The sequence below is a fragment of the Dromaius novaehollandiae genome, chromosome 35 (assembly GCF_036370855.1).
Source record: "Dromaius novaehollandiae isolate bDroNov1 chromosome 35, bDroNov1.hap1, whole genome shotgun sequence".
NCBI classification, from domain to species: Eukaryota; Metazoa; Chordata; class Aves; order Casuariiformes; family Dromaiidae; genus Dromaius; species Dromaius novaehollandiae.
In genome coordinates, this window is record NC_088134.1 from 866,765 (window position 1) to 886,906 (window position 20,142).

General features: G+C 69.2%; 4 protein-coding genes, 1 long non-coding RNA gene and 2 other non-coding genes across 10 annotated transcripts; 5 read left to right on the forward strand and 2 right to left on the reverse strand.

Annotated features, from left to right (window-relative positions):
• Window positions 1-26: 26 nt before the first annotated feature.
• Window positions 27-1,535, forward strand: TMEM223 (transmembrane protein 223). Its single transcript, XM_064503264.1, has 2 exons — window positions 27-405; window positions 846-1,535. Exons 1-2 carry the CDS (start codon window positions 42-44, stop codon window positions 1,142-1,144), a joined length of 663 nt encoding a protein of 220 aa, XP_064359334.1. The 5' UTR covers window positions 27-41; the 3' UTR covers window positions 1,145-1,535.
• A 3,297-nt stretch (window positions 1,536-4,832) lies between these two features.
• On the forward strand, window positions 4,833-11,574 carry LOC112996198 (alpha-actinin-3). Of its 2 annotated transcripts, XM_064503202.1 has the most exons (21): window positions 4,833-5,222; window positions 6,516-6,630; window positions 6,722-6,841; window positions 6,940-7,026; window positions 7,113-7,200; window positions 7,429-7,507; window positions 7,602-7,683; window positions 7,802-7,887; window positions 7,983-8,075; window positions 8,157-8,387; window positions 8,463-8,610; window positions 9,185-9,335; window positions 9,407-9,515; window positions 9,599-9,739; window positions 9,835-10,017; window positions 10,088-10,222; window positions 10,322-10,501; window positions 10,693-10,839; window positions 10,934-10,999; window positions 11,084-11,242; window positions 11,338-11,574. In XM_064503202.1, the coding sequence occupies exons 1-21, from the start codon at window positions 5,097-5,099 to the stop codon at window positions 11,494-11,496; spliced, it is 2,685 nt and encodes an 894-aa protein (XP_064359272.1). In that variant the 5' UTR covers window positions 4,833-5,096; the 3' UTR covers window positions 11,497-11,574. The 2 variants fall into 2 exon arrangements, with proteins under 2 accessions (XP_064359272.1, XP_064359271.1); XM_064503201.1 differs by having other exon boundaries at window positions 10,934-11,242.
• A 457-nt stretch (window positions 11,575-12,031) lies between these two features.
• LOC135325322 (U2 spliceosomal RNA) lies at window positions 12,032-12,222 on the forward strand. Its single transcript, XR_010386399.1, has one exon. It is a non-coding gene; the product is annotated as a U2 spliceosomal RNA (small nuclear RNA).
• Window positions 12,223-13,248: 1,026 nt separating this feature from the next.
• On the forward strand, window positions 13,249-15,772 carry LOC112994890 (dapper homolog 2-like). 2 transcript variants are annotated; one of them, XM_064503239.1, is made up of 4 exons: window positions 13,249-13,531; window positions 13,955-14,108; window positions 14,182-14,346; window positions 14,443-15,772. In XM_064503239.1, the coding sequence occupies exons 2-4, from the start codon at window positions 14,048-14,050 to the stop codon at window positions 15,561-15,563; spliced, it is 1,347 nt and encodes a 448-aa protein (XP_064359309.1). In that variant the 5' UTR covers window positions 13,249-13,531; window positions 13,955-14,047; the 3' UTR covers window positions 15,564-15,772. The 2 variants fall into 2 exon arrangements, with proteins under 2 accessions (XP_064359309.1, XP_064359308.1); XM_064503238.1 differs by lacking the exon at window positions 13,249-13,531 and adding an exon at window positions 13,683-13,873.
• On the forward strand, window positions 13,250-13,440 carry LOC135325323 (U2 spliceosomal RNA). The gene has a single exon (XR_010386400.1). It is a non-coding gene; the product is annotated as a U2 spliceosomal RNA (small nuclear RNA).
• On the reverse strand, window positions 15,765-17,196 carry TTC9C (tetratricopeptide repeat domain 9C). 2 transcript variants are annotated; one of them, XM_064503267.1, is made up of 4 exons: window positions 17,041-17,196; window positions 16,710-16,959; window positions 16,464-16,646; window positions 15,765-16,395 (listed from the first exon to the last, which is right to left on the reverse strand). In XM_064503267.1, the coding sequence occupies exons 1-4, from the start codon at window positions 17,056-17,058 to the stop codon at window positions 16,301-16,303; spliced, it is 546 nt and encodes a 181-aa protein (XP_064359337.1). In that variant the 5' UTR covers window positions 17,059-17,196; the 3' UTR covers window positions 15,765-16,300. The 2 variants fall into 2 exon arrangements, with proteins under 2 accessions (XP_064359337.1, XP_064359336.1); XM_064503266.1 differs by having other exon boundaries at window positions 16,710-17,181.
• Window positions 17,197-17,965: 769 nt separating this feature from the next.
• LOC135325316 (uncharacterized) lies at window positions 17,966-19,925 on the reverse strand. Its single transcript, XR_010386395.1, has 3 exons — window positions 18,646-19,925; window positions 18,336-18,544; window positions 17,966-18,212 (listed from the first exon to the last, which is right to left on the reverse strand). It is a non-coding gene; the product is annotated as an uncharacterized LOC135325316 (long non-coding RNA).
• Between the last annotated feature and the right edge of the window lie 217 nt (window positions 19,926-20,142).

The window sequence follows — 20,142 nt, forward strand, 5'->3', positions numbered from 1 at the left end:
GGGGGGGGGAACGGGCAGCTGGCTTCGCGCCCGGCCCCAAGATGGCGGTGCGGGCGGAAGTGGCTGTTCCCGGCGCTTCCAGTGCCCCTGCGCTGCCCCGGAAGCGGCGCCGCGGCGGCGCAGCGATGGCGGCGGCGGGCCGGGCGCGGGCGGCGGCGGCGGCGGCGGCGCTGGACACGGCGGTGCCGCGGGACGTGGTGCTCTTCCGCCACGAGCGCGACCGCTTCTTCCGGCTCGTGGGGCTCTTCTGCGCCGGGCAGGGGCTCTTCTGGGGCTACCTGGCGCACTTCGCCTTCACGGCGCTGCGCCCCGCGCCCGCCCCCGCCGCCGCCGCCGGCGACGACCCGCTGCGGCCCCGCGACAACAAGTGGCGCCTCGGCTTCACCGCCTCCTGCCTCACGCTCGGTACCGCGGGGGTCGCGGGGGGGGTCATGGGGGGTCATCCAGGAGTCAGGGGTCACCTCAGAGGTCGGGGGGTTGTTGTAGGGGGGCCGGGGGAGTCACTGGAAGGGTCACGGAGGTCGCAGTGGGGGTCTCGGGTCACCCTGGGAGTGACAGGAGGGGTCACACTGGGCCACGGGGGGGTTGTTCAGGGAGTCTCGCTGGGGGCTGACAGGGTCTGGGGTGGGGGGGTGATGTGGGTCTGGGAGGAGGATTTGGGGGGGTGATGTGGGTCTGGGCAAAGGGTTTGGGGCTGGGGGGGCCTGTGCAGGTCCAGGGGGAGGGTTTGGGGCTGGCGGGGGCCAACACGAGTCCGGGGGGGAGGATTCGGGGATGGAGGGGGCTGATGTGGGGCCGGGGGGGCTCGACGCGGGGCCGGCGCTGACCCCCCGCCGGCCCCGCAGGGTCGCTGATCGTGGCGGCGGGCTGCCTGTTCCCCCGGCGCGCGGTGCGGCAGGTGACGCTGCTGCGGGGCGGCCGCCACGTGTCCATCGGCACCCACGCGCCGCTGGGGCTGGGCCGCGGCGGCAGCTTCACGGTGCCACTGCAGCACGTGTCCTGCGGCGCCCACCGGGCCGAGGTGCGGGCCGCGCTGCCGCTCAAGGTGAAGGGGCGCCCCTTCTACTTCCTGCTGGACAAGCAGGGCCACGTCTGCCATCCCCGGCTCTTCGACCTCACCGTCGGCGCCTACCGCAAGCTCTAGGCCGCCGGGAGCCGCAGGAACAGACATGGGGGAACCGGGGCGGCCTCACAGAGGGGAACTGCGGGAACGGACACGAGGGAACTGCGGGAACTGATGCGGGGGAACTGGGGCGGCTTCGCAGGGAGAGCCAAGTCGCACCCGTGCAGCCTCGCAGGGGCGATCGGGTCGCATTTGCTGTTCACGTGGTTTCGCAGGGGAAATCGCGTCGCGGTCGCCGTCCCCGGTGGGAACCGGGTGGCGTTTGCCGTCCGTGCGGCCTCGCGGGGGGGTCGGGTCAAGGCCGCGCGGTCTCCTGGTGGGCATCAGGCCGCAGTCGCCATCCCTGCGGCCTCGCAGCGGGAATCGGGTCGCGTTCGATGTCCGCGTGGGCTGAAATAAACCCTTGAACCTCCCCCGAGTCCTGGTGTTTTAGTGGAGCGGGAGGGGGCATTGCTGCAGCCCTGGGGCGTCTCTGAGCTGTCTCAGCAGCCGGGGGCGGGCGGGGGGGGGATGACACGGTGCTGTTTGGCATTGCCGCGGCCCCGGGAGGGGGATGATGTGGTGCTGTTGGGGTGTCGCCATGGCCCCGGGGGACAACACAGCGCTGTTGGGGCATCGCCACGGCCCCGGGAGATAACGACACGGCGCTGTTTGGCATCACCACGGCGCTGACCCTGGTTCTAGAGCCTGGCTGGTGATGGCAGTGGCTCAGCCATGGACTTCCTGACGGTGCCAACGGAGAAGGGGGCGGCTCCGGATTCGTCCCCCCGCCATCACCGGGGCCGGCGGCGCAGAGGTAGCGGGGGGCTGGGCGGGGGCCGGGCCGGCGGTGCCGGGCCCCGCTGAGCCCCATCCCGGCGCAGGGCCCGGCCGGGCGGCGCAGCTCCGCCGTGGCACCGCGCTGCTGCTGGGCCGCCTGGGCACCAAGGCAGCCACCCGGCTCTGGAGCGCCCGGGTGCCGCTGCGCGCGCTGGTGCGGGCCCTGCCCTTCGAGGTGGCTGTGCTCGCCATCATCCTCGCCCACACCGCTGCCCTCGTGGCGCAGTCCTTCATCTCCGTGCGCATCCGCGGAGGTAACGTCCCCGCTGCGCGCCCCAGGGCGGGGCGGGGGGTCCCCACGGTCCTGCCCCACGGCTCCGCCCCACGGCTCTGCCCCGCGGCCCCGCAGAGTGGTTCTTCGCGGTGCTGGACACGGTCATCTTCTGCGTGTACCTCTTCGAGGCGGTGCTCAAGCTGGTGGCTCTGGGCACCGACTATTTCCGGGACTTCTGGAACTACGTGGGTGAGTCCCTGTCCCCATGTTCCCTCGCCAGGGCCAGGCCAGGCGCGCGGTCACCCAGCCGCCACCTCCTCCTCCTCCTCCAGACTTGGTCGTGGTGGCCGTGATGACGGTGGACTTCCTTTTCGTCGTGGCGAAGCCCTGGGTCTGGAGCTATCTGAAGACCAGCACCATCATCCGCATCCTGCTCATCTTCAAGGGCATCCGCGCCCTCCAGATCCTCAACCGGCTCCTCACGCTGCGGTCCGCCCGGGCAGCGCCCCGTTATCCTCGTCCCTTCCCCTTATCCTCACCCTGATGCCGTTACCTCATCCCATCCCTGCTATCCTTGTCCCAGTCCCGTTATCCTTGCTCCGTCCCCGTTATCCTCATTCCGGTCCCGGTCCCCCTCAGGATCCTGGAGAACCTCAAGGAGGTGACGGGCACCTTCGCGCTGTCGGGGCGCTCGCTCGGCGCCATCCTGCTCATGATGTTCACCATCCTCTGTATCCTTCGGGGGCCGATCCGGGGCCAGGCCGGGGCGCTTGGGGGGCGGCTTGGAGGAGTTTGGAGCAGTTTCGGGTCTGCGTTGGGGTTTGTGAGGAGCCCGATTTGGGGCTGGTTCAGCGTTGTTTCAGGGGCCAGTTTCTGGGTCATTTTCGGGATGTTTCGGGTCCACTTCGGAGCACCGTGCAGGGCCGTTTGGGGGCATGTTCAGTGGCAGTTTTGGGGCTGTTGGGGATAATTTGCAGACCCTCCCATGGCCACCCCGCTCTGCTCTTCCCTGACCACCCCTGGTCATCTTCTCCGTGCTGCTGCGTGACCTGTTCCGGCGCTCGGACCCGCAGCGCTTTGGGGATCTCTTCAACACCGTCTTCACCCTCTTCCAGCTCTTCACGCTCGACGACTGGTCGCTCATCTACCTCCAGAGCGCCCAGGCTGGTGCGGCCCGGGGCGGGCGGGGGCTCGGAGCAGGGCCCCCCAGGCGCCGGCTCCCGCCCGGCCCCGCGGACGCTCCCCTCTCGCCCGCCGCAGGCTACTCCTACATCATCGTCTTCCTCATGGTCTACATCCTCATCCAGTACTTCACCTTCCTCAAGTGAGCGGGGCCGTGCCAGGGCCATGCCGGGGCCGCGGGGCCGCCGCCGCCGCTCACCCCGTCCTCCGCAGCCTCGTCATCGCCGTCCTCATCGACAACTTCCAGATGTCGCTGCTCAAGGAGCGGGAGGAGAAGCAGCAGCTGGTGGGTCCCTGGCGGGGGGGGGTGCCCGGACGCCTGGGCCCCCTCCCGTGATGCCGCGCCCCCCCCCCCGTCCCCACACCAGGAGAAGCTGCGCCTGCAGGAGCAGAGCGTGGAGAAGCTGGTGTCGGGGAAGGGCGACGGCAGCGGTGAGGCCTGGGGGGGGCACGCCGTCGACGGCCTGACGCCCCCGCGGCCGCGTCCCCCCGCAGCCGCCCCGGCCGCCGAGCAGGAGGCCCTCGCGTCCCGCTTGGCCCGTGGCGTGGAGGGCACCGAGAGGTGAGCGGCGGAGGGGGGGCGACGCCGCCCGTCCCCCCCCCCCGGCGCCCACCGCGGCCCTGTCCCCAGGGAGAAGCGGCTCCTCTTCTCCTACCTGCGGCTCCTGGCCGCCATCGAGCGCGCGGAGCAGCAGTTCTGCTCCCGCGCCGCCACCAGCGAGCGCATCGTCGACGCCTTCTTCGAGGTGAGGAGCCCGCGGCGCGGCGAGGTGCATCGGGGCGGTCCGGGCTCCGGGCTCCAGGGTGCCTGGGGGCGGCAGCGGCTGGGGGCCGGGCACATCGGGGCCGGGCGGTTGGGGGGCGGCAGGGCTGGGTCCTGCAGCACTGGGGGGGCAGCGGCCCGGCCTGCTCCAGCCCCTCCGCTCTCCCCAGGCCCCGGAGCAGGACCCGGCCCGGCCCTGAGCAGCGCCTGGCGCCCACGGCTCTGCCCCAGATTAAAGGCTGCCTGGAGGAGTCGTGCGAGTGCCATGGACCTGGGGGGGCCCCAGACGCCTGGGTCCCCGGGGGGACAGTGGGGGGAAGGAGGGGCCCCGGACGCCTGGGCCCCCGGGGATCGGGGGGGTCAGGTGTTCTGCGGTCAGTCTTGGGCCACCCTGGGGTCGGGCTCGTGGGGATGTCGACGCCGCGGAGCGACTCTGCAGGCTGCAACGTGCAGTGACCCCCCCCCCCCGTCACCACTCCCCCGGCAGGAATGGGGAGGGGAGAGACAGGTGCAACCCCCCCCCCCGGGGGCCCAGGCGTCCGGGCCCCCCGGTGCCAGAGCCGCGGGGCGGCGCTGGGGGAGCCAAGCCCAGAATAGCTGGGGGGAAACCGGAGCCGGGGGCGGGGCGGGCCGGGAGCAGGTGCCGGGGGCTGCTCTGCCACGACTCTGGGGGGCAGTGGGATGGGGGGGGCAAAGCTGGGGCTGGGGCAGGGGGCCCGGGTGTCCTCACCCCACGCCCCATCCTGGGCAGCCGGGGGGCCCAGGCGTCCTGGCCCGGTGCCTGCCCTGGTGGCGGCGGCGGGGTCCCCACAGCTGTCCCGGGTCCGTGTCCCCCCGCCCCCGCCACGCCGTGGCCTTTGGGAGTGGGAACCCGATCTGCCCCCAGCCCCCCCTTCCCAGGCGTATATCTGCCGTGGGGCCCGGTCACGTGGCAGCTGGGCAGCGCGGGGCAGGCAGCGGACGGGCACCGGCACGGGGACGGGGACGCCGCGGCCATGACCGCCCTCGAGAGCCAGGCGCCCTTCGGGCTGGCCTACGTGGCCGACGACTACATGCAGCAGGAGGAGGACTGGGACCGCGACCTGCTGCTCGACCCGGCCTGGGAGAAGCAGCAGCGGAAGGTGAGGGCCGCGGGGGGCCATGGGGGGCCGCGGGGGGCCATGGGGGGGGCCGTGGGGGCCCCGGCCCCTGGGGGTGCGGGGGGAGCCGGGAGCGCCCCGGGGAGGCAGTGGCAGGTGCCAGCGCAGGGCTGTGGTTCCCAGCTGGGATTGCCGCGAGCCGGGAGCCGCCGGAGCAGGGCAGCAATGGGGGGGACCAGGCGAAATATATCGCCGGGGCAGCCGCTCGCAGCCCCGTGCGCACGCGTGGGCCACGCGAGGCCCCCGTGCACGTGTGTCCACCATGCCAGGGTCCCACACACACATGTTCGCTGTGCGAGGTCCCTGCACACGCATGCTCCCCCCCCGCACACGCGTGCGCCGCGCAGGGCCCCGGCCAAATCCCTCTAAGCTGCCATCGAGGTGCCGGCCAGACTCGGATGCCTGGGGCCGCCCGGGGTTAAGCTGGGGGATCCCGGCCCCGACGGGGTTTTCCAGCCTGGCGCCCGGCCCTGCCGCCTGCCGGACACCCGGACGCCTGGGCTCCCGGGCGGAGGAGCGGGGGCACCCAGGCACCGGGGCCCCCTCCCTGTCATGGGTTCGGCAGGGCCGGGAGCCCCCGCGGCTCTCGGGGACGTGCTGCAGAGCAGCCGCCCGAGGAGGGGCCCAGGCGTCCGGGCCCCCCCGCTGGGGGATCGAGTTGCGCTGGCCAGGCGCCGTGTTCCCAGGGAGCCGGGGGGGGGGGGATGCGGCTCTCCCGCAATCCGATGATGCAGCAAAATTGCAGGAACACCCCTAAAAATAGCGGTGGCGTGGTGGGGGTGATGCCTCCCCGGTGCCACCACGGGGTATTTTTAGAGGATCCGGTGAGCGGCTCCCATCCTGGACTCCTGGGCCCCCCGGGGACTGTTTGGGGGGGGGTTGACGCACGACGCCTGTTTCTCACACGTGTCGCTGGATCGTCTCGGTGAAACAGGCGTCCTCGGGGGTGCACGGCCCGCCGACGGCGGGCATTTGCACACGCGTGCGCAGGGACAGAGGGCATTTGCACACACATGCCCAGGGATGGCGCCTGCTTGCACACGCGCACATGGGGCAGAGGGTATTTGCACACGTGTGCACAGGGACGGAGGTCATTCACACACATGCCCAGGGATGGCGCCTGTTTGCACATGCGTGCACAGGGACAGAGGGCATGTGCACACGCGTGCACGGGGCCGCGTGCCCTCCAGGGGAGCAGGCGGCGTGCGTGGCGCGCGGGGACAAGAGCATCCCCCTGAGCGTCCCCGTCCCCCCCCGCCACCTTCCCTCCCGCAGACCTTCACGGCCTGGTGCAACTCCCACCTGCGCAAGGCCGGGACCCAGATCGAGAACATCGAGGAAGACTTCCGCAACGGGCTGAAGCTCATGCTGCTGCTGGAGGTCATCTCGGGTGAGCAGGGACGTCCCGGGGTGGCAGGGCCGGGGCGGCCCCATGGGGCGGCCCCCCGCCCCCCCTCACCAGCCCCTCGCCCCCCCTGCAGGTGAGCGGCTGCCGAAGCCGGACAAGGGCAAGATGCGTTTCCACAAGATCGCCAACGTCAACAAGGCCCTGGACTTCATCGCCAGCAAGGGGGTGAAGCTGGTCTCCATCGGGGCCGAGGGTAGGGACGGGGACGGGGATGTGGTGGCTCGGGGACGCAGGGGACCCCAGGGTCCGTCTCTCCATCCGTCCCTGCTCGACGCCGCGCTCCGCCCCCAGAAATCGTCGACGGGAACCTCAAGATGACGCTGGGCATGATCTGGACCATCATCCTGCGCTTTGCCATCCAGGACATCTCCGTGGAGGGTGAGGGGCGAGACGCCCTGTCCCGCGCCCTTCCCCACGTCCCACGTGTCCCCCGGGGCTGCCCTGACCCACACATCCCCCCGCAGAGACCTCGGCCAAGGAGGGGCTGCTGCTCTGGTGCCAGCGGAAGACGGCCCCATACCGCAACGTCAACGTGCAAAACTTCCACATCAGGTGGGGGTCTCGGGGGACGGGATGCCGGGGGACACGGGGATGCTGGGGGGGACGCGGGGATGCCGGGGGGACGCGGGGATGCTGGGGGACATGGGGATGCCGGGGAGGGGGGACGGGGATGCCGGGGGACACGGGGATGCCGGGGGGGACACGGGGATGCCGGGGAGGGGGGACGGGGATGCCGGGGGGCCTCGGCGCACGGGCCGCGTCTCACCCCGCCTCCTGCAGCTGGAAGGACGGCCTGGCCCTCTGCGCCCTCATCCACCGCCACCGCCCCGACCTCATTGACTACGCGAAGCTCCGCAAGGTACCGGGGGCTCTGGGGGGGCTCTGGCAGGATCTGGGGGGCCCAGGGGGCCCCCAGCTTGGCCCCCGCCCGCCCTGACCCCCTCTGCCCCCAGGACGATCCCATCGGCAACCTCAACACGGCCTTCGAGGTGGCCGAGAAGTACCTGGACATCCCCAAGATGCTGGACGCCGAAGGTGCGGGGCGGGGAGGGACGCGCCTCGGCCCTGGCGGCGGCAGAGGGACGCCCGGACACCTGGGCCCCCGGGGGGCTCTGGAGGGCCCTGCCCAGCCCCTCTTCTCCCCTGCCCACAGACATCGTCAACACCCCCAAGCCGGACGAGAAGGCCATCATGACCTACGTGTCCTGCTTCTACCACGCCTTCGCCGGCGCTGAGCAGGTGAGGCCGGGGGGGGGCGGCGGCGGGGGGGCGGTGGCAGGGGGGTGGCGGGGGGGCAGCGCTGCCCCCGCCCGCCCTGACGGCCTCTCCCCCAGGCCGAGACGGCCGCCAACAGGATCTGCAAAGTGCTGGCCGTCAACCAGGAGAACGAGAAGCTCATGGAGGAGTACGAGAAGCTGGCCAGCGAGGTACGTCCCCCCGCCGCTGCTCGGCTGCCCGGCTGCCCGGGCCCCCCCGGCGTCCCCCCACCCCACCCGCTGTCTCTGCAGCTCCTGGAGTGGATCCGCCGCACGGTGCCCTGGCTGGAGAACCGCGCGCCCGAGACCAGCATGGCGGCCATGCAGCGCAAGCTGGAGGACTTCCGCGACTACCGGCGCGTGCACAAGCCACCGCGCGTGCAGGAGAAGTGCCAGCTGGAGATCAACTTCAACACGCTGCAGACCAAGCTGCGGCTCAGCAACCGCCCCGCCTTCATGCCCTCCGAGGGCAAGATGGTGTCGGTGAGCCGGGCGGCGGCGGGGGGGCGGCGGGGCGGGGCGGCGGCGGCGGCGACTCATGGCCCCTCCCGGCGGCAGGACATCGCCAACGCCTGGAAAGGGCTGGAGCAGGTGGAGAAGGGCTACGAGGAGTGGCTGCTCACCGAGATCCGGCGCCTGCAGCGCCTCGACCACCTGGCCGAGAAGTTCAAGCACAAGGCGACGCTGCACGAGGGCTGGACGCGGGGTGAGCACGGGGCCCTGGGACCCCCGCGAGGTCCTGCCACCCCCAGGGACCGTGGCGAGGGCCTGACTGCCCCCCGGCACCCCCGGGGACCCCCACGAGGTCCTCACCACCCCCTGGCACCCCCGGGGACCCCCACGAGGTCCCGCCACCTCCGGGGACCCCCACGAGGTCCTCACCGCCCCCCGGCACCCCCGGGGACCCCCATGAGGTCCTGCCACCTCCTGGGGACCCCCACGAGGTCCTCACCACCCCCCGGCACCCCCGGGGACCCCCACGAGGTCCCACCACCCCCGGGGACCCCCGCAAGGTCCTCACCGCCCCCCGGCACCCCCGGGGACCCCCACGAGGTCCCGCCACCTCCTGGGGACCGTGGTGAGGTCCTCACCACCCCCGGGGACCCCCACGAGGTCCCACCAGCCCCCGGGGACCCCCGCAAAGTCCTCACCGCCCCCCGGCACCCCCAGGGACCCCCACGAGGTCCCACCACCGCCCGGGGACCCCCGCGAGGTCCTCACCGCCCCCCGGCACCCCCGGGGACCCCCACGAGGTCCTCACGGCCTCCTCCCGTCCCCAGGCAAGGAGGAGCTGCTCTCGCAGCGCGACTACGAGGCGGCCTCGCTCACCGAGGTGCGGGCCCTGCTGCGCCGGCACGAGGCCTTCGAGAGCGACCTGGCCGCCCACCAGGACCGCGTGGAGCAGATCGCTGCCATCGCCCAGGAGCTCAAGTACGGGGTCCCGGCCCCTTCCCCGCCGCTGGCGGAGCCCCCGGCCCTCACCCCCTCTCCCCGCCCCGCAGCGAGCTGGACTACCATGACGCGGCGACGGTGAACGCGCGGTGCCAGGCCATCTGCGACCAGTGGGACACGCTGGGGACCCTCACGCAGAAACGACGGGATGCCCTGGAGGTGCGTGGGGCCGGGGCGGGCCAGGATTGCCGCGCCGGAGCCGGGATCCCTGCTCCGGCCCCCTGACCCGTCTCCATCTGCAGCGCACGGAAAAGCTGCTGGAGACCATCGACCAGCTGTACCTGGAGTTCGCCAAGCGAGCGGCCCCCTTCAACAACTGGATGGACGGGGCCGTGGAGGACCTGCAGGACATGTTCATCGTGCACAGCATCGAGGAGATACAGGTGCTGGGACGCTGGGGCCCCGGGGGGGGGGGCTGGAGCAGGGCCCCCAGACGCCTGAGCCCACTGGGCTGGGGTCTCCCGCCCTGTCGCCGCAGAGCCTGATCGCGGCCCACGAGCAGTTCAAGGCGACGCTGCCGGAGGCTGACCGGGAGCGGATGGCCATCGTGGGCATCCACGGGGAGATCCAGAAGATCGCGCAGACGTACGGCATCAAGCTGAGCGGGGGCAACCCCTACACAGCCCTCACCCACCTGGACATCGCCGGCAAGTGGGACACGGTGAGCGGGGAGCAGGGTGGGGGGGGCGGGGGGCCTGAGCGCAGCGCCTCACCCCCTCCTCTCCCCGCAGGTGAAGAAGCTGGTCCCCCACCGTGACCAGACGCTGCAGGAGGAGCTCTCCCGCCAGCAGAGCAACGAGCGGCTTCGGCGGCAGTTCGCCGCCCAGGCCAACATCATTGGGCCTTGGATCCAGACCAAGATGGAGGTGGGCAGCCCGGACGCCCGGGTCCCTTGGGTTGGAGCAGGGGGCGGTGGGGCTGGCCGGACGCCCGGGCCCCTCTGACGGCGCCCGTGGCCGCGGCAGGAGCTCAGCCGCGTCTCAGTGGATGCCAGCAGCTCCCTGGAGGACCAGATGAGCCGCCTGAAGCAGCATGAGCAGAACATCATCAACTACAAGTCCAACATTGACAAGCTGGAGGGCGACCACCAGCTCATCCAGGAGGCCCTGGTCTTTGACAACCGGCACACGAACTACACCATGGAGGTGGGTGCCGGGGCAGGGGGCTGGGAGGGCAACGGTGATGCCTGGGAGCGTGAAGGGGGTCCCGAGGGGACCGGGGAGAGGTGGGGATCCAGGACATGCGTTGGGGTGCTGGAGGGAGCCCTGGGGGGGCTGGTGGGCCATGGGGAGACACGGAGGGGGGGTGCCGGCTCTGATGGTCCCATCGCCCACAGCACATCCGCGTGGGCTGGGAGCAGCTGCTGACCACGGTGGCGCGGACCATCAACGAGGTGGAGAACCAGATCCTGACACGCGACGCCAAGGGCATCAGCCAGGAGCAGATGAATGAGTTCCGGGCGTCCTTCAACCACTTTGATAGGGTGGGCTTGTGGGGACGGGGATACAGCCGGGGCAGGGGACAGGGGGACGGAGCGAGGGACCCCGTGCTGTGATGCCCACTCTCGCCTCCCACAGAAGAGGAACGGCATGATGGACCCGGACGACTTCCGCGCCTGCCTCATCTCCATGGGCTATGACCTGGTAGGGGCCCAGCGTGACCCCCTCGTGGGGGTGACCCCCAACGTCCCCAGCACTGTTGATCCCCCCCCTTGCGTCTCTCCCCAGGGTGAGGTGGAGTTTGCCCGGATCATGATGCTCGTGGACCCCAACAACACGGGGGTCGTCACCTTCCAGGCCTTCATCGACTTCATGACCCGGGAGACGGCTGAGACGGACACGGCTGAGCAGGTCATGGCCTCCTTCAAGATCCTGGCAGGGGACAAGGTCAGTCGGGCAGGGAGGGGACGGCAGCAGCGGGGGGGACAGGATGGTGGCGTGCCCCCGCCGTGGGGACGCCCGTCACGCCGGGCTCCTTGCAGAACTACATCACGGTGGAGGAGCTGCGGCGGGAGCTGCCGGCCGAGCAGGCCGAGTACTGCATCAGCCGCATGGTGAAGTACGTGGGGTCCGACGCCGTGCCCGGCGCCCTCGACTACGTCTCCTTCTCCAACGCGCTCTACGGCGAGAGCGACCTGTGACCCGGCCCCGCCCGCTCCGACCCGGCTCGGTCCGGTTCGATCCGGTCCGGGCCCCGCATCGCGCTCAATAAAGCCGCTCCCGCAGCCCCGCCCCTCTGCTCAGCTCTGTCCGCGGGAGGGGCGGGATCTGGCGCGCCGAGGGGCGGGGCGTCTGCAAATAAGAGGCTGGATCATGCAAATCAGGCGCCTGCAGAGCAGAAGGGGCTGCCGGGAGGCGCCACTGAAAGACCCCGCCCCGGGGCGGAGCCATGCAAATCACAGGCCGCGGGGGCTGCCGGGAGGCGCCGGTAACAGACTCCGCCCCGAGGCGGAGCCATGCAAATCTACACAGCCGAAGGGGCTGCCGGGAGGCCCCACCGGGCCCGCAGCGGCGCCGCGCCGGCCGGTACCGGGCGCGGCCGCGGGTGGCTCGGGTCGGGGCGCGCGGGGCTCGGCGCCGGGGCGGCGGGCGGTGTCGGCGGGAGGCGGTGTCGGGTGTGCGTGGGTTGGGAGTGCCGGGCGCGCGGTGCGGGGCGCGCGGCGGGGTGGGTGGTGCATCGCTTCTCGGCCTTTTGGCTAAGATCAAGTGTAGTATCTGTTCTTATCAGTTTAATATCTGATACGTCCTCGATGAGAGGACTTTATATTAAACGGATTTTTGGTCGCGGGAGTTGGACCCGGAGCTTGCTCCCTCCGCTCCGCGCATCGTCCCGGTATTGCAGTGCCTCCGGGAACGGTGCCCCTCCCAGCCGGGAGGATCCTGCTGCTGGTCAAAGACAGAGCTGGGGCCCTGGGGGCCTTTAGTGGGGCGGTGCTGGGCGCCTGCGGAGGAGCTGGCGGGCAGTTGGGTAGAGCTGCTGGAGAGTCCTTGGAGGACTTTGGACGATGAGGAAGGAGGCAGAAGGGTGTCTGCGCAAGGCGAAAATGGGGACGTAAGAAGCAGAGAAAACCAAAGTCAGCGTCCCACTCATGCAGCCCGTGTGCCGCGTGTCCCTGTAGCTTCACCCAACTGCAGGCTAGAGCTAGACGCATGGCCAGCGGTCATCAGCGAATCGCAAGTGCGAAGGCTGCGCCTGAAGAATCTACAGGGGTAGAAGTGTACGTGTGGGGCCTCGATAAAGGGTCTCCTGACTCGCCCGCATCGGGAGTCCGTGCCTTAACTCTCCGCCAGGCGCCTCCTGCCCCGTGTCGCTGGGGCGGCAGCGCCGGCTCTGCCGTGTCCCTCCCTCCCTCCCCGCTGGCGCCGGGCGGATGCAGCCTGCGCCCGGGCTCGGTGCGGCCGAGCCGGGGCCGGCAGCAAATCGGGGGCGGGTCGTATGCAAATCGAGGTCGGGGCGCCAATCGGGACGGCCCACAGCGAGGGCAGGGGGCGGGGCGAATGTAGAACGCTGGGCGGGGATATGCAGATGAGGGCGGGGCATGGGAAACACCGCCGGGAGCGGGACGGGCGGGGCGGGGCGTCTGCGAAGCGAGGGGCGGGGCGTATGCAAATAGCAGCGGCGCGGCAGGGACAGGGGGCGGGGCGTGGGCAGCGGGGAGGGCGGGGCATGCAGATTAGCCACCTACACAGCCGAAGGGGCTGCCGGGAGGCCCCACCGGGCCCGCAGCGGCGCCGCGCCGGCCGGTACCGGGCGCGGCCGCGGGTGGCTCGGGTCGGGGCGCGCGGGGCTCGGCGCCGGGGCGGCGGGCGGTGTCGGCGGGAGGCGGTGTCGGGTGCGCGTGGGTTGGGAGTGCCGGGCGCGCGGTGCGGGGCGCGCGGCGGGGTGGGTGGTGCATCGCTTCTCGGCCTTTTGGCTAAGATCAAGTGTAGTATCTGTTCTTATCAGTTTAATATCTGATACGTCCTCGATGAGAGGACTTTATATTAAACGGATTTTTGGTCGCGGGAGTTGGACCCGGAGCTTGCTCCCTCCGCTCCGCGCATCGTCCCGGTATTGCAGTGCCTCCGGGAACGGTGCCCCTCCCAGCCGGGAGGATCCTGCTGCTGGTCAAAGACAGAGCCGAGTGGCGCACATGCACGACTGCCGAGAGTTCGGGCTCCACTGGCCGGAGCGCGGTGGGTCCCGGGCCGCGGCCCCCGGGCGCTGCCGCTCTCGCCGGGGCATCCGCGGGTCCGCGGGGGCTCGGCCCTGGGTCACCGCTCGCCCCGCCCCGCGGGGCGTGGCCCACGCCCGGCAGCCAATCCCGCGGCGGCCCGCGGCGGCCCGCCCCCCTGAGACCCGTGTAAAAGCGGCCCCTTTGTGCGCGGCTCGGCGCTGCCGTCGCCATGTCCCGGTGCAGCGGCCCCGAGCGCGGCCGCCTGGGCGAGCGGCTGCGGGCCGGGCTGGCGGGGCTGCGCGAGCTGGAGCTGCTGCGGGCGGCGCAGCGCGGCGCGGTGCGCGGCGCCCTCGGCCGCCCGGTGAGGCGCCGCGCTGGGTCCCGCGGCAGCTGGGGGCCGGGAGCTGCTGCCGCGGTGACCGCGGGCTGTGTTTCCCCGCAGGACGGGGAGCTGCCCCCGCGGAAGCTGCACCGGAGCCGCTCTGAGGACCTGCTGGGGGACCCCGCCAAGCCAGAGCTGCCGCCCCCCGGGGCCATGGAGACCGTCACCCCCGAGACGGCTACGCTGGCCGACACCGACTCCCGGCCCAGTTCAGGTAGGCCCAGCGCCCGCCCCCAGCACCCGCCCGGGGCTGGTGGCCTGCGCTCACCCTCTGCTTGCCCGAACAGGCTTCTACGAGCTGGGCTCGCTGTCGGACTCATGCCCCTCGGTGCGCAGCGAGGGCCCCGGCTCCCCGGCCCGCTCCCGCCCGCGCTCGGCTGACGAGGCCGCCGCGTGCCTCCTCCACCTGCGGCTGCGGTCCCTGGCGGGCGCCCGGCGCCCCGGCTCCACTGGTGAGTCGGGGGCGGTGTCCAAGCTGGGGGGGGCTGGTGCCCCCATCCATGATGCCACCGGTGGCTCGGCGTCACCCGCTCCCCTTCTCCCCACAGGTGACCTGGAGTTGGTCCGGAGCCTGGGGGACGCCTGCCCGCAGCGGCCACCCTACGAGCGCGACCTCGTGTCCCGCAGCACCAGCGAGATCTACCGCTACCCCAGCCCCTTGCACGCCGTGGCCCTGCAGAGCCCCCTCTTCACTGGCCCGCCCCACCGGGAGCGGCCAGCCTCACCACCGGCCGCCCTGCCGGCCAGCGTGCCCCGGCGCGCCCCGGCGCTCTCGGCGGAGCAGTGCCGGGCCCGGCTGGACCGCTATATCTCTGCGCTGGTGCTGCAGCACAAGTGCCGCGCGGCCAGCGGCCGCCCCGAGCCCGGGCGCCTCTCGGGCCAGCAGAAGAGCCAGTCGCTCTCCTCTGTCTGCAGCTCCCCACCAGGCGTGGGGCCACTGGCGGGCTGGAAGATCCGCAGGCGCATCTCCACCTGCTCCTATCTCCGCTCCGCAGAGTATCCCGAGGGCGTGCGCGACCCCACCAGCCTGGAGCTGCCAGGCAGGTGCAGCTCTGCCGCCTCCTCCGTGGGCTCCGTCCAGTCCGGGGAGCTTGCAGCAGGCTCCCTCCCAGAGCCGCTCTTGCCGGAAGGGCCGGCCAGGGCGCTGGGGCTCCTGGCTCCCCCCCGGGGAGGGGACCACGCTGACCGGGAGAGGCTGTACTGCGGGAAGCACGCTTCCCGGGAGCTGGTGAAGGCGTCGGAGGGTGCGGAGAAGAGCTGGCTCGGTCCCCGGGGGCTCCTGCGCCGGATCACCCTCCGCCGCCAGCCCCATGAGCAGGGCGCCCGCTGCAGCTCCGAGGTGAACGTCTGCGTGGCAGCGCCAGGACCTGAGGCCCCCGGGCGGCACAAATGGGCCTCGGTGCTGGAGATCTCTGGCTGGTGGGAGGGCGCCAAGCCCTGCCCTGCCCGGCTCGGCTGCCACCTCGCCTTCTCCACGGACTCCTGCTTCCGCGGCGAGGTGGACGCCGGGCGCCAGCTCCCCGGCTGCGTCCTCCCACCCCGTGGTGCGGCCGTGCCGGGCCCTGCTGGCTTGCGGCTGCGCCGGGCCTGCTCCTTCAAGGAGCTGAAGCGGATGGTGAGCCGCTCCTTCCGGCCCCTGGGGCTCCGAGGCGGTGGCGGCGCAAGGTGACGTTGCCCCTTGGGCTCCGCTCGTGGCACGGGCTGCCGTCCCGGCCTCCGCTCTCCTGCGCTGGGCGCCTCATCCTCCGCACGTGGTGCTGGGGGTTCGAACGTCCCCGCAGTGGCGTGGGACGAGCCCGGGGAGCTGTCAGGCTCCACGGTGCCCCCGGCGGGTCCTGACCGCTCTCGGCGAGGCAAGCATTAAACGCCGTGACAGGAGGCTCTGGCTCCGTTTATTTACAGGAAACCTTGAGTCCGTGCGCTGAGCGTGGAGGCCTCGGCCGCTGCCCTTTGGCGCAGGCACTCGGCGAAGCAGAGCCAGGCTCGTGGCTGCGGCTTGCCCGGGCTTCCGCCGGGCCCCAGGGCAGCGTGCGGCTGGAGGAGGGGACGGTGCACGGGCGCAATACCTGCCCGCGGCCAAGGGGCAGGGATGGGGGAGAGCAAACAGCCTGGCTGCTCTCCGGGGATCTGTTTGCTTAAAGCAGGAGGAGGAGGCAGCGGCTGACGATGGGACCGAGGGACGCTCGCTCGTGCATCCAGCAACCGCTGGGACAGCGGTGGGGAAAAACGGGCCTCCGTGCCGAGCCGGCGGCAGGGGCTGCCCGTGTCTTCCCGGGGGCGCGGGGCCGGGACGGGAGCACGCGCTCGGGAGGCCGGGCAGGGCTGGGATGCTGAGCCGCCGTGGGAATGGGCATGGCGGGAGGCGCAGCCCTGTCCCGGAGAACCGCGGCGGCGTCCCGGCCGCCTCTACCCGAACATGCTGGCGTAGAGCTGCTTCTCCTTCTGGCGGTGGGCGCTCAGCTGCGACTCCGCCAGCTCCAGGTAGCGCTTCACGCCGGCGTCTGCGGAGGGGAGGGCAGGGGGTGAGCCGGGGCCCCCCGCCACTGCCTCCCTCCGTGCCGCCGCTCACCTCGTGGCTGCAGCAGGGCCGCCTGGGCCAGGCAGCGCTGCGCCTGCTCGTAGTCGCGCAGGTGGTAGGCGGCGACGCCGGCGCGGTACAGGGCCTTGGCGTTGCGGGGCTGCTGCTCCAGCACCTTCAGGCTGTACTCCTTCACCCGCTCGTAGTTGACGGGCTCCATGCGCAGCAGGCAGGCTGCGGGCAGGCGTCAGCGAGGGCTTCCGCGCGCCCCGCTCCCGCCGCCCCGTCCCCGCTCACCCGCCAGGTTGTTGTAGCAGTCGGTCTGGATGCGGCGCAGTGCCGCCTCTTGCTGGGGCGTTGCGGGGGGCCGCGGCCGGGCGCCAAGGGCCCGCAGCGGCGGCGGCAGCCGGGGCTCCAGCCCGCGGAGCTGCAGCAGCGCCCGGTGGTAGCGCCCGGCCGCCTCCCGCGGCCGCCCCGCCTGGTAGCAGCCGTTGCCCTCCTCCTTGTAGCGCTGGGCCTGCTGCAGGCGCTGCTCCAGCGGCTCCGGCTGCGGAGGGGCCTGGAGTGGGGCTGTGCCCGGGAGCGACCTCCCGGGAGAGGCCCCAGCGCCCCCCTCCCCGGCCGGTACCTGCGCCGCTGTGGCCATGGGGCAGCGGCGCCGCTGCCGCTCAGCAGCTGCCGGGTTTCATGCTGCTTCCTGCGCGGCCTGACCTGGAAATGCAGGCGGGGAACAGGCACCATGTGACCGGGAGCAGCAGCCGCTTGCGCTGGGGCCTGGGAGCCCGCCCCCCCGCCGCGGGCCGGGGGTGTCCGGTGCGTCCCGGCCCCCCGGGAGCCCCCCCCCGCCGCGGGCCGGGGGTGTCCGGTGCGTCCCGGCCCCCCGGGAGCCCCCAGCTTGTCCCCTTCCGGCCCTCGCACCCTGTTTTGCAGAAAGGTGCCAAAAGCTGCCAGCGGCAGATGTTTGCTAATCTGCTTTTATGCCAGGGCTCAGCCCAGCCTCTAAGAGCTGGACTTGAAAACCTGTGGCAGAAGGTTTGCTATTAGTCCTAATGTACTTTAGTATTTTTTTTCTCTTCCCACTAATTCTGTGCCCCAGGGCACCGGGGGGGGGGGGGGTAACATCTCAAAAAACAAACAACCAACAAAATCGTAACAGCTTTAGATTTGCTGATTAAAAATAATAATAAAAAAAACAAGTAGCTGGCCACTTATATCAAGCAGGTGAATAGCCTGTTTTTTTTACCCCCCCCCGATATGTATCTTTCTGTGTTGCACTGCTACAAAAAGGATGTTCAGCAGCTGACACTGCTGTCCCTGCTCTAAGTGACATAAAGATGGTATCTCCCACTTCTCAGCATCCCTCAGGTTTCTCCAATGCACAAAACATTGGTGAATGCCTCAGGATGGTGACCTTCAGCTGAAGGGCCAGGAAAACCCACTTAAAGTGTTTTCCATCATGCAGCAACATCATAAATTAAACATCCCTATCAGTGCTTATATTTTTGTTCTTTGAAAAAATATTAAAGTATAAGAGAGAGCCACATTCTGTATACAACTAAACACCTATGTGAGACACGTGACTTTTTTTGTGAACGTTCTTTTATTGGCGAGAGGCTGTTGCCAGTGGCGAGCGTGTGTTGAGGCGCTGCTGAGCGGGTCCAGCATGCCGGTGTCCGTGCGTGCAGGCCCGAGGCCACCGGGCACGGTGCTGCCAGGTGTGGGCTCGTATTGTGCTCGGTCCATTTCTTGCAATCTGTTTTCTGCTTTGTTTGTGCCAACAGAGGTGGTGGAAGCCAAATCCTGGGAGGCAGAAAGGTGATTGTGGCATTGTAAAATAAAGGCAACCCCCCCAAAAAACATATAAATAACAGGATTAATCTGCTGCAACACTGCTGATTTGAAAGGCTGTGGAAGACAACTTACGGGATCCCCACAGAGATGAGCGGCTCATTTGTCACCTGCACTGGTGCTTGGTCTAGCTTCTGGGAACGAGGGCTCTCTTTCCCTTCCTCGCATACTGCCCTGATACCTGGCTTGTATTTTCCTCTGCTCCTTTCCTTTCTTTGTTCCTGGGTTATCTTTGCTCTGTGTAATCTCACGTCTCGGAGTTAATCAATTTCACAGGCTTCCACCTTAAAATAAATAAATAAAATAGGAGCTTATTTTCTCCTGCTCCATCCCCAATATAACACTAGTTTAAAAAGCAGGAGAGCAATAGGGGCTTAGTGCATACCATCCCGCACCTCCAAAGGGCTGCAGGAAAGCACATGGAAGAGCCTTGGAGTGACTGGAGGAGGGAAGGGCTAGCAGCCAGAGCCTGGAAAACTTAAAGTTACTTATCTTATCAGAGCAAGGGCAAGAGGTAAATTGATTACGTGGCACTAGTACCTTCCCAGGCAGAAAATGCTAGGGCTGTATAATCTTGCGGAAAAAAGCTAAGTGAGGCTTGGTGGCCGAAACTGATAACTGAACTCAAAAGGTGTTTTACAAGGGAGGTGAATAACCACTGCCGTAAGTGGTGGTGCCACGTGTTGTGGCTTCACGCTGAGAGTTAGTGTCTTTCTGCCTGTTTTTTGGCCAGGAATGGCCAAAAGGAAGCACCACCTCGCTGCGTCCAGCCAGGCAGCAGCTTGCCAGTGACACCAGCCATCTGGTCCTGCTTTTCCCCATGTCCGTCTGCCGGTGTCTGCTGTTACTCAGTCCTCGAGCAGTATTTCTTGCTCTTAGTGCAGCTTGTTTGCTTCTCTTGGGATAGGAAATCAATAAATCTGAGTTGCTTAAATGCTTTGTGTCACCTTGGTTGACATAAAAAGCAAAACAGATGCAAAAGACACGTTGCCATTGACCAATTAAAATACCATCCCCAGGGGCTTTCTCCTGCAATTCGGGAGACGGGATCGGCATCTTGCTTCACTCTTGCAGCCGGGGCAAAAGGCCAACTGTGTCCCTGGGTGATGGTAACTCCCAACAGTTAATGTTATTTCCAGCCTGAGTGCACCCAGCTGCGACATCGACGGATTTTCTGTCATTAAGCCACTTTTAAGTTTTGGGACTAAAAAGAGTATGCCTTTCCCTCCACAAGGAAACTGTCCTGGTTTGACCTAAACTGGATTGAAACCAAGCTAATAAAATGCGTTTGAGTTCTCCCTAATTTTAATATACAAATGTCCATCAACAGCCACATCTAAAGCTCACAATAATAAGGGTCCTGCTCCTAAATACGACAGCGTCCACAGTTTTAGTCAATTCCAAGTAAAATGGCCATTTGTATTTAAACTGGAGTGCATCACAGACAAGGTTTGAGCCCGATTCGCGCAGGGCTCCGGGCATTACTCTGGCAGGGTCACTTCGCTCCCAGCCCTCCACCAGCCCAGCTACCGAGGGCCCCTGCCCGGGACGGCAGAAGCGCGGCGGCCTCGGCCCCTCACGCGCCGCTCTCGCCCCAGCAGCCGCGACAAAATGGCCGCCGCGCCCCCTCAGGCGGGAAGCGAGGGGGAAAGGAGCACGGCGTGCTTCACGCACCGCCCACCCAATAAGAAGGCAGCTTTTCCTGGTCGCTAGGCGGAATAGAGCCGGCCGTGCCCTCGCTGCCTTGAGATAGGGCGGAGCGAGGCCAATGGGAAAATCGGCGCGGCGAGCCCGGGCGGGCGGGGGCTGACGAGCCGCGCGAGCGGGCCGTTGCGCACGTCGGTGGAGCTGACGGCGTCCGCGCGTTGGGCGGGGGGAGGGG